This window comes from Erpetoichthys calabaricus, chromosome 7 (assembly GCF_900747795.2).
Source record: "Erpetoichthys calabaricus chromosome 7, fErpCal1.3, whole genome shotgun sequence".
Taxonomy (NCBI): domain Eukaryota; kingdom Metazoa; phylum Chordata; class Cladistia; order Polypteriformes; family Polypteridae; genus Erpetoichthys; species Erpetoichthys calabaricus.
In genome coordinates, this window is record NC_041400.2 from 69,553,616 (window position 1) to 69,566,115 (window position 12,500).

Consider the following 12,500-nt stretch of genomic DNA (forward strand, 5'->3'; position numbering starts at 1 on the left):
CGCATTGAATTTTGATTCCATGTTTGGACTTGCAGCGTGACAACGCAACGTATAACTGCCTGTGAGTGAATTTTGTTTCTTTCTCTCTAATAAATAAATCAACTTTTTTGAATGTTTGGCTCTGTGATTTATTAATTGTCTTTGCAAAAGCTATTCTAACGGGAAACTGTTAACGTTTTAATACGAATGGCATATCAAGATCTCCTTTGGTGTCTAATGTACCAATGTAACGGGAGATGTTCTACATTACCTTTCTTGGATACATCCTTCTTTCAGCAGTATTTCGGGCGGTGGAAGACCGTACGGTGTTAACAGTTGTAGATATTCTTCGGGATATTGTAAGTTGATGTTTTCATCTTCCACACGATCATCACCAACTGTTTAAGCATAGTCTGGTTACACAGCAAATTGCGTATCAATAATCAAAAATTTTCGAGTTAATTCATTTGACTTCTTCGTTTTTCGGTGCTAGGATTGCCCATGTACTCATTTCTTCAGTTGGTAACCCTTTGCGATGAAATTCTTCAATAAGATTTGGACATAAGTCTTCTTTTTTTAGGAACTTAAAGTGAGGAAAACGTAAAAATTATTAAGAGTTACTGTTAGAGAGCAGGAACTGTGTCTGTCAAAAGCATTGATACGAATGAGAGGTAAGAGGGCCGTGTGCATAGTTGAATATGATTGAGAGGAAGGCATGACTTGAAAAAATCTCATGGCCAAAGTCTCATAATGCAGGACTTGAAATTATCACTTTGAAAAAGTCTTGTCTCAGGATTTCCTTTCATAATAGAGAGAAATATTAATTAGATCTGGTTTGTCCATTGTCTGCCTTAGTGTATAAGTACAGTACACCCCCAAAATTCGCGGGGTTTACATTGTTAGAGCACCCGCGAATTGTGAAAAAACGCAAATTTTCAATGTGGTTAAAAAAATGCCAATTTTTATAGTTTAAACCGTAAATATGCCCCCAAAACACTTCAATTTAATTTCAAACTCAGCTTAATACATTACCTAAAAATAAAGAATGTAAAGGTAAATCTGTATACTGTACTGCTATGTCTCCCACAGTGCTAGAATGTAAAATACCGATGTTACCACTATATGTACTGTAATTCATGCAAGTGCGTTTTCATTGCCAGAAGCCTTAGAAGGTGCAGGGCATTTCAGCGGCATCTTGGAGGTTTAACCCTTAAACTGCCACACACTTGGGGTTAATGCATCCCTGGACGCCAAATACTTTTTTGCTGCACTTTTTAAGTAAACATCACAATTCACAAAGAAAAAGTGAAATTTTAATGGAACACATTTTTTTTTTTCATGCAAAGAGCATCATAATTACTGCAACACTGATCATTTTACACACTGCTAATGAACTAAAAACTATTTTTAAAAAACTACTGGAACAATATGTACAAGGTGCAACTGACGCCATGGATGAAATTCAGTTAATCACCGAGCCAACTGCGCTTGAACTGGCTGCACTCAAACATACAAAAGTAAACACTGGCGATGGCAGGCTAGTCTAGTGCAGCGGCTCACTCCCAGGAACAGTGAGGCTGCAGTGCTGCAGGGTGTCACGCTTGGGTCACAGAATTGCATAGAAACACAGCAGATTGTAGAGACAGGAACTTTATTCAAACACTTCAAACAAACATGTCTCTTTCAGAAGTGAAATGAGTTCAGTATGCAGTTAGTTCTCGATTAAAGAATAGACAAACATCATAGTGGAGCACAACAGGAGCGGGACCCCCAACAAGAGCAGAGAATGTCTGGGGGAAGAGAGAGAAACAAAGCAATCAGACAAAAAGCACAGGTGCTGTTCAGGCTTTTAACACTAGAATTATCAGAGCCTACGAAAAAACTCGTTTATCCGGCCCACCTTAAATCGCTTCTTAAATCCGTTCACACCTCTCCGCCAGCATCCTTTGTCCTCTAAATGTGCTGATAAAAGACAAGCTGCCAGCAGCCGGCTATTCCATCCCCCACCGACTTAGAACGTGAGCGCACTTTTCCCAGCTCTTGCCTTCATTGATTATGTGGGAGTGAAGTGGAGTTTTACAGTGGAAATAATAGATCGTCATTCTAAAGTAATCTGTGTAAACACATTGTTAAAACAGAAACTTTGTCATATTTTAGTAATAAATGTTACAAAATGTAGTAGGCATAAACAATAGAATGTGTAAAGCCCGAGTTCCAAAGATCAAATAAACACTTTCACAAAAGCTTCAAGGCCAATACAACAGCTTCTGTGGCGTAGCGCGTTAAGATTTGCCTCTTAGAGCAAAACAACTCTGCCGCCTCTCAGACCTCAGTTCGAATCCCCGCTAGGGATAAAATGTTGCGCTTTTTTTTTGTTTTCTTTTTAACCTGATACAGACATAAAATTTATAAATTGGTATGCACTGTCAGTTAATGAGATCGTTATATTTTCATGTGGGATGCTCCTTTTAAAATATTTTTTTAACAATTGAGACTGCAATTAACAGGAACAACTGTCCTTATAACTGTTATTTTTAAGATCCATAACACACAGACAGACGAGCACTGCGTAATAGGGAGACAGACAGGCAGAGATATATAAATAAACAGGGAAGGCACATGTACTGAAAGAAGAAAAAAGATCAACGTGCGTTGTTCCTGTAGCACTGAATGAGCTCACGTGCTCTAACATCACCCCTCCCCCCCCATCTGACTCTCTAAGTAACAACAACGCACGTTGTTATGGATCTTAAAAATAACAGTTATAAGGACAGTTGTTCCTGTTAATCTCAATTGTTAAAAAAATATTTTAAAAGGAGCATCCCACATGAAAATATAACGATCTCATTAACTGACAGTGCATACCAATTTATAAATTTTATGTCCGTTTCAGGTTAAAAAGAAAAAAAAAAAAAGCAACATTTTATCCCTAGCGGGGATTCGAACTGAGGTCTGAGAGGCGGCAGAGCTGTTTTGCTCTAAGAGGCAAATCTTAACGCGCTACGCCACAGAAGCTGTTGTATTGGCCTTGAAGCTTTTGTGAAAGTGTTTATTTGATCTTTGGAACTCGGGCTTTACACATTCTATAGTTTATGCCTACTACATTTTGTAACATTTATTACTAAAATATGACAAAGTTTCTGTTTTAACAATGTGTTTACACAGATTACTTTAGAATGACGATCAATTATTTCCACTGTAAAACTCCACTTCACTCCCACATAATCAATGAAGGCAAGAGCTGGGAAAAGTGCGCTCACGTTCTAAGTCGGTGGGGGGATGGAATAGCCGGCTGCTGGCAGCTTGTCTTTTATCAGCACATTTAGAGGACAAAGGATGCTGGCGGAGAGGTGTGAACGGATTTAAGAAGCGATTTAAGGTGGGCCGGATATACGAGTTTTTTCGTAGGCTCTGGTAATTCTAGTGTTAAGTATGCGTAGCATCGCGTGAAAAGCCTATCACGTGACAGAGCAGCTGCAAGTAAGCCCAGCAAGTAAGGGAGCAATGTGAAGGTAGTCTATCAGCGTTTTTTAAGAGGGGTTTTTCGAGGAGCGTTCGTGTCTTCTAGGGGTGCATTCAGCCCCCTTGCTCGCAAGGGGCTGGCAGTGGTCATGAGCTGGCTGCTCAGCGAATATACGGCACTGACTGATCAGCTCCTGCGTGCTCGCAAATGGCACTGGGAAACGACTATAGCCGGTTGTGGTGGTTTTAGGGTTAAAAGGAGCAAAATGGAAAACACAAGAACACTCAGCTGGAGATGCGTTACAGTCAATCAGCAGCAAGGAGAAATGAATAATGCTGTAGCGGTCCGGTGCTGCTAAGATTCACACCATCGAGAAAACGGCGATTTATTTATTTTTATGGTGGAGATTCCAGGGACATACCCAGCCTCATAAACAGAGACAAAAACAAAGCAAACCAGTAATCAAATAGCAAATAAAGAATGTAATGAAAACAAATGAAATAAATGAAAACAACGATACCACCCCTGTTCTCCTTACGGCGAATACACATTAAATACAACAAAGCACAAACAAAACACACACAGTAAATCATCAAAAACGTTCATGAAAAACGGCAACAGATGAAATGTAATGATGAAAATAGATAGTCCAGAGATCCGCACGTTGAATGGGAATGTAAAGAAAGTCCTACCACTTGTTCCTGAAATGGTGAAGATGGGTGGACGGGTTCAGGAGCGCTGCTGTCTTTGCAGGATGGCCATGAATCCACTTACAGTCCTCATGTACACAGGCAGACGGCAGACAATCCAGACGCCAACCACGAAACGATCCAGGACAAAATGAATAAGTACAGGTAACCCAACAGATGGCAGACAGACAGGAACTTGAAACACAAATAACAAAAACTTTTTTTTTTGATTTTGGTCACTGGCCCCCTTTTTAAAAGCCACGCTGACATCCTTTGACCCCAACAGCCCCAGCACCCTCAGCAGAAGACCAATCGGAGCCACTGCTGGGAGTTGCAGTTTCAAATTCTATTGGCTACTTTCACCATCCCAAGCTGCGTTTTCCTCTACAGTTGCTTCCTGTTCTCTCTACAGTACGGTATTGCCACAAAAAAAGCCATAAAAATTGCGGAGGATATTTGTGGTTTCCGCTAACAATTAATAGATAGGTTCTAAGGAAAAATCTGCGAATGACTGAGGCTGCGAACTCTGAACCGTGACTTTGCTGGGGTCTACTGTAATTTAATTAGAAAACCTTTTTCTGATAAGAGTAAAGGTTTATTTTGCATTCTAGTGGTTAAATTTTGCTTAACAATACCTGGTTGATTTTTGTATTTAGTATACTTACATTTATTAGAAATTACTATAGTATTAATCAATGATCATAAACAAAGTTAAAGTGGGTATATCTTTGCTTTTCACAGATTAATCAACAAAAAACACCTTAAGTTGCATGTATATGTATGATAAGGTGCTATATAAATAAAGCTATTATTAAGAAAGCAGGAAAGGCTTGCATGGCAATCTATAGCGAACTGATGCCTAAGCACATTTATGTTTCAAAATTTTTGCATTGCATCCTCTTTAATAAAATCCCTGTGTGTGTCCAGGTGTCCGTGTGTGTGTGTCTTCTGGTAAAGTGCGCATGCGTGGGGCACGGTGCGATGTGCGATATTACTGTCAGAGAAAGTTACAGGCGTTTTGCGGAAATACAGACCAGTATTACTGCGAGAGGAAATTAAAGGTACACAATTCAGTGACTCATATTACAGCCACATACAAGCCAATATTACATCAGAGGAGATTAAAGGCATAATACCGACGCACACGCCTGTATTACAGAGAAAATTAAAGGTATATTACGGACGTACAAGCCAGCGGACATACAAGACAGCATTACTGTCACAGAAAATTAAAGACACACAATACACGGTGGCAGCCCACGAAGAACGGTCAGCTCAGCATGTAAACATCAACAAAAGAAAGGCTGAAAGAAAGAAAAATACGACCAACAAAAAGAATGAGGTCAAAGTCCCTTGCCGTTTAATATAGACTGTTTCTACTAATGTTTATGCACTACTGTTCTAGCGCCCGTTATTGTAACGGGCTAAATGACTAGTAATTAAATATTAAGGAACATTGTTTATATAAAAATTGTTTCAAGTGTTTCATGTATGATGCCCACAAGTATGTATTCAATTGACATGTGTTTTACATTATCAGACTCTAACAAGCTTGGCATTGCTATTATTCAAAGAGGACTGCGTTCGGTTGTGCCTGTGACCTTTGGGAAGCTTAAATAACATTATTTAGAGTCACTGATACAGCTTTGGATAAATACATTTTACAGAGACTCTCCAAAAAAAGAGTCATACTAATTTTAATGGTTTGAACAGTAGTCAGACATTTGCTTCCATGAGATAACTTTGTAATGCATGGCTTCAACTAAATGCATGTAAAGTTTGTTTATTTATTTATTTATTTTTGGGCAGTGCTTTAGTCTTCAGTAAATGCCAGTCAGTCCTTTAACAATATTTGTTTTGCCCTAATTCATCATATTGTCCAAGAAATAGACATACATGATCCCACAGGGTTGCTGAAAGATGCATTGAATGTGATCACAAACCTCTTTGCGAAAATCATCAGGACAAGTATCAGAACAGACTTGACTTTTTTTTTCTTTTCTTTTTTCTAAATAATGAGTGTTTCTATTTTATTGATAGATATATCATCAATGACAGAACATTTTGGCCAGTAGAATGCATTTAAAACTTGAGGTGTACAATTGAATCTGTTAATATATGTTGTTATTTATTATTACCAAAAATGAAAACTGGCTTTCTTTCCAGTCCTTAATTGTGCTGGTGGTTTAAATATTCTAATGCATGAACACCGTAGCACACCAGGGTTGATCATAGAAGGTCTTCAAATGCAGTGTTATTTTTACTATGAACATCTTTGCACTATTTTAATGTTAGAGATTTACTGACTTTGAATTGGTACTTTTTATAACTTTGATTTTAATGATTTTATGGAACACATTTTTTACCTGTTTTCAATTACTTTATCTTTTCTATTTATCTTTTGCTGACAAAAAAGAGCCATATATGAATGGTGTAATGATTTTAATGTGGTATATTATTAACACTTGTATTTTTTCAATAAACAATATAGCTTTACCACTTTCCAATGAACACCATGCATCCATCCATTTTCTATACCCACTTTGTCCTGTGCAGGGCCTCGTTTAAAGATAGTGTAACTAAGAATGCTTCAACATTAGATAAGCTAAAAAAATCATGACACTGACCAAAGGAAATGTAACGAATGACATAATTTATATTTAGTTCATTTTCAATGAATAAGTTATGATGCTTTACCATTTTGCAGTAAATTACAAGATTTAAGCAACATTAGGTTCTGGGATTTTTTTTTACCCTTTCTCCAAGGTTTTGTTTTTCATCGAATGGGAATTTAAAGGACTCTCAATCTACAATCTACTCAGTCTCTCAATCTATTCTTCTAAGATTCATCCTTAGCTTGGCACAGAGCAAAATAAGAGTTGGTGCACTTACGCAAATCCTTTTTGGTGGAACCAACACTGGCTGAAATAAGCCTTGCGTCTCAATATAACCTACGTTTACTCGCCAAGCACAGTTTGTAGAATCCCCACTGGGTTATAATGTATAATGCCGTTTATCACATTTAGTGTCATTTTCTCCAGATCTATTTATAGAGTTGTGATCTTAAATGAGGAGAGTACAGGGCCAATTAAAAAAAAACCCATCAAGTATTTTGACTTGAAGTACTAGATTTAGCATCAACCACCCTGCTTTACCTTATAGCTGTTCAGAAGCAAATATGTAAAAATAATATGTGGTGGAATTATTGTATATATGTCACTGTCGAACTAGCACTAAGGTTTGTTCTCACCTTACCCCTACACTATTAAGGATAGAAATACAACATCATGATCTGTATCCAGACTTAATCATGGTTTGTTTCCCCCGATACAATGGCACTAAAAAATTGATTAGATTCAAGGAACTCATAAGACAACTTTGTATTGCATGGAGGTCATTCAGTGTGTGTGTGATTTATTTATTTATTTTTCCTTCAACAGGAAGGCAGAATGTTGTTATAATGGGTCGGAAGACTTGGTTTTCTATCCCTGAGAGAAACAGGCCACTGAAGAACAGAATTAACATTGTGCTCAGCAGGGAGCTCCAGTAAGTTTTATTCGTTTCCTTTACGTTCCATGTTACTCCAGAATACATCAGTTATTTTCTTGTCTTAGATAAAGAGCTTCATACATTGATTACCTGGAACTGTATCATATACCAGGAAAGTGCCATGGCAAATGTTGGAGAACCAGTGGATTTTTGCTGATCTTGGGCTCTTTGTAGCTACCCTGTTTATAGCTGCCTATCCTTACAAATACTGGTATATCATCTGATCTGAGGTAACTCCTAGTGCTTATGGAGTATGGGACCATCCTTCATAGACTGTCCCCATCGCTGGTGCTGAAGGGATGCTCGTGTGCATAACAGTCCACCATTTCATTTTCTCTTTTTATTCACTAAATGCTTATTGAAACCCTAGGAAATATTTTTCCTGTATTATTGTGCTTCATAATCCATAGTAATTCCTTGTATGTCATCTGTGAAAGAAAATTTTTAACTGACACCCCCCACTGGAATGCCCCAGTTTAAGCAATGAATCACAGGCAGGAAAAAGTGTCACTCAGTATTGTTTATCTAAATCTTGCAAGAGGCAACAGCATATCTTTATTAGCAAGTGTTGCAACGAAAAGAGTGTCCTCTGCGCTATATACAATTCATTAATTAGATCACTATTCCAAGGAATTCATTATATAATCAGAAAACTTTTAACATGATTGATTACACCTAGTTGCTAACGGGACATGACAAATGTTGATACCTTAAATAACCACAATTAAACCCGTTCACTAGGTTGATTGGGAGTGTATGACTTCCCAAGAGAAAAAAGTACAATTTGCACAAAAGGAAACACATTAACTTTATGTTCTGGACCATATGTTTCCTAAATTTCCCATCAACAGGAAACTTTTAGCGCATAACAATAGAACAATGATTAGACCTTAAAATATAACATTTTCCTTTTAAGCTTTATATAAAATAACTAAAAAATGCATTTATCATAGTGAATAATAAAATAACAGACCATCAGCCTTTAAGCATAAGCTCAGAAGCATATGAGACTCGGACACATGGTAGGTGCACATTGGACAAGGGTTAAAATTCTAGTCTTACACATCTTCCTTACACTGTATAAAATATTTTATTAATGTGTCTCTGAGTTTTTAGAGTTTTAGGTGTTTGTTGCATTTAAATGCTTATTTAACTTGATCTTAAAAATATTTTTCTGTACTCTATAGTGGTCCAAGGTCCAGATATATCTGTGGATTGTTCCTTCCTTGTGCCCCATATTACTGGAATAGGCCGTACCATCCTATGACTCTGCATTGGGTTAATTGGGTTTGAGAATGTTATATTTTCTCTCATATTTAATAACCTTTGCAAGACTTACAAGCTGCCTCTGAAAACTATGATCATCAACTGATGTCTGACAGGAATCATCATATACATAATTACTTAACTGATAAAGATTTATTAGTCAGGGAAACACATTTTTTCACTAAGTACAGTGATCCCTCTCTATATCGCGCTTCGCCTTTCGCGGCTTCACTCCATCGCGGATTTTATATGTAAGCATATTTAAATATATATCGCGGATTTTTTGCTGGTTCGCGGATTTCTGCGGACAATGGGTCTTTTAATTTCTGGTACATGCTTCCTCAGTTGGTTTGCCCAGTTGATTTCATACAAGGGACGCTATTGGCAGATGGCTGAGATGAAACCCAACTTACTTTTCTCTCTCTCTCTCTCTCTTGCGCTGACTTTCTCTGATCCTGACGTAGGGGGATTGAGCAGGGGGGCTGTTCGCACACCTAGACGATACGGACGCTCGTCTAAAAATGCTGAAAGATTATCTTCACGTTGCTACCTTCTGTGCATCTGCTTCGTGAAGCGACATGCTGCACGGTGCTTCGCATACTTAAAAGCTCGAAGGGCTCGTATTGATTTTTGCTTGTTTGTTTTTCTCTGTCTCTCTCTCTCTCTTTGTCTGCTCCTGACGGAAGGGGTGTGAGCTGCCGCCTTCAACAGCTTTGTGCCGCAGTGCTTCGCATACTTAAAAGCCAAACAGCCCTATTGATTTGTTTGCTTTCCTCTGTCTTTCTGACATTCTGTGCTCCTGACGCGCACTCCTTTGAAGAGGAAGATATGTCTGCATTCTTTTAATTGTGAGATGGAACTGTCATCTCTGTCTTGTCATGGAGCACAGTTTAAACTTTGAAAAAGAGACAAATGTTTGTTTGCAGTGTTTGAATAACGTTCCTGTCTCTCTACATCCTCCTGTGTTTCTGCGCAAATCTGTGACCCAAGCATGACAATATAAAAATAACCATATAAACATATGGTTTCTACTTCGCGGATTTTCTTATTTCACGGGTGGCTCTGGAACGCAACCCCCGCGATGGAGGAGGGATTACTGTATATAATAATCTGGTTCATAAAGGTATTATTCTTTTTCTCACTTTTGTTTCCAATTAACCACTTTTGTTCACCTGAAAGCAGTGTTGATATCTATTTTAAATATACAGTATTATATGTGTTTGGATCAGAAGACCACTTCAATTTATACATTAATATATTTCATCAGAAATTTGTTCATGGAGTTTGCTTAAAAATAAACAGTGGTTAAAAGCAGTATAGACAGTATATGTATGTGTTTCATTCTAATATAGTGGAGAAGAAAAAAATATGCTAAAGGTAAATGTTAATATCAGGTTAATGTCCCAATATCAGTAGAGTACTCCATGGTAATACAGAGTAGTGCTTATTCCCTCTAATTGTGAAATTAATTAAATGAGTGGTGCGCACAGTGCATCACAGTTGGCAGCAACAGGAAGAGAAAGACACATGGTATTTGACAACCCAGATTTACAGATGCAAGTCAAGACTGTTGTGTCTTAAGGGAGTCTATGGTGAACCAAATAGCAACAGTAGCATGCATGGGTGTTAGGGATGGTTGACTTTAGTACCTGGCAACTCTGGTTTCATGCACTTTAACATACTTCCACTTCACATGGCAATTTTACAGCACTTAACATTATTCCCTCAATTGAATTCATACAATAATTTACAAATTACCACGGAGCTAAAAGAGACTTCCTGTTACATGTACATCTGGATCCCATAGCCTTGCATGCCAGCTGATGGTAACACTATTTTAACTTGCTTTACTGGTACTAGGAAAACTAGGAAGTGCAGTATACATGAGTGCAGCTTGCATTTAACCCACTAGTGACTGGCAAGTTGTACATCAATTTGTTGATTACACATAATAAACAAAAACTGGCCAGTTCTGCAATGCTGTATTGCCCAAAAACCTGTGCATCACTTAAGTGGTTGCCATTGATGTCAACCAAAGGCCAAAAAGTGATTGCCCATTGCCTCGACCTAGTTGCCATTGACAACACGGCCACTATTAATGACAACTACTGCATTATGCATATGCTTACAACACTTATGAAAAGCAATGGGCATCAGCTGCAGTGGTTACTCACTTCTAGAGTTGGTAGTGCAAGTCATCCATCCATTCCTGATCTTGCTCCTGCATGAAATGTGAGGTATTTTCTTTCCAGCAAGACACAACCGCCCTGGCCAGTATGCTTACTGCATCTCTCCTCAACTGAACATGTTTGAGGCAATTTTCTTAAAAAATTCTGACAATTCTCCTACCAAAATCTCAGGTCTGTGGTCTGACACCTACAGTGTGTTCTTAATTTTTAATGGTGGGGTGTGTGTGTGTCTGTATAATCAGTGATATGTGTGTATGTATTTAGGTATTTTCACAGGAAGTTCACAACTTGTTTCCAAACATTTATGCTTATTTTACCTGATAGGGAGCCGCCTCAAGGAGCCCATTATGTTGCTGACAGCCTGACTTCTGCACTAAGCCTATTGGAATCCTCTGAGCTGTCTACCAAAGTAGATGAGGTGTGGGTGATAGGTGGTAGCTCACTTTACAAGGTACTGATCCAAGTTTTTTGTTTTTATTTTTTTGCCAGCTTTATAAAACAGATTTTGGAGTTCAAAAGATATTAAATCATTGGAAATTATTGACAAAAGTATAATTACTTTCAGTCTTTAATAAGTGCAAACTGGTAGGTAAGGAATCTAAAAAAATACTTGGCTTGTTTTTAGCAGCTTTTGAAAAGCTTTTGGGAAATAGACTGAGAAACTTAATGATATTGGGACAATTAAGAAAAAGTGTGGACAATTTTAAAGAACGCTCCTAAACATTCATAATAATTTAATTCCCTGAATTAGAAGTAGTAAAATGAGTAGTACATTTCTTTTGCAATAAGTAAGAGAGGTTGTAAAAAAGCATTAAAATACATAATGGTCATCATCATTTTCTTTTGCACATTTGCTGGCGAGGTGAGAGTCTTCTCCATAGTCCTTTCCCTTTGAGTTCTGCCTTGTGCAGATCGTTGGGCAGCAGCTTGGGGACATCTTAAGAACATGTCCATACAATCTGAACTTGCTTGTCTTTATCTTAGGAAGTATTGTTTTCTCTTCAAAGTGCTCATTTACCCTCACTGTCATGAAGAATGATATAGACTAACCCTGTAATTTGATAGCTTTGTCCACAGGATTATTTCCTTTTTCACCAGTGCAGTCCTATAACTGAACAGAACTGAAAGGCATGTGGATAACATTGGGAAAACTCCTGTGACCAATTAAGTATCTGTGAATGAACAAAAGTCAAGACAGGATGAAATCCACATTGCTCCATTTGAATCCTGGGTTCATTTATCAGATGCAATCCCTGTTCTCGTACCTCAGCATAAGATTTCCAAGGGAAGCTGAGAGGTGTTATTTCCTCAGTTGGAGCACATTCTTCTTTTGCCTCACCAAATGGCATCCACACACAGAATTTT

The 12,500-nt window shown here is 38.0% G+C and overlaps 1 protein-coding gene across 1 annotated transcript in view; it reads left to right on the forward strand.

The window, feature by feature from the left end:
• dhfr (dihydrofolate reductase) overlaps window positions 1–12,500 on the forward strand; it is a 112,170-nt gene that overhangs the window by 63,929 nt on the left and 35,741 nt on the right. Inside the window, exons 3-4 of the mRNA XM_028804691.2 lie at window positions 7,572–7,677; window positions 11,460–11,586. Coding sequence (XP_028660524.1) covers window positions 7,572–7,677; window positions 11,460–11,586 — 233 coding nt within the window. The remainder of the gene's footprint in view (window positions 1–7,571; window positions 7,678–11,459; window positions 11,587–12,500) is intronic.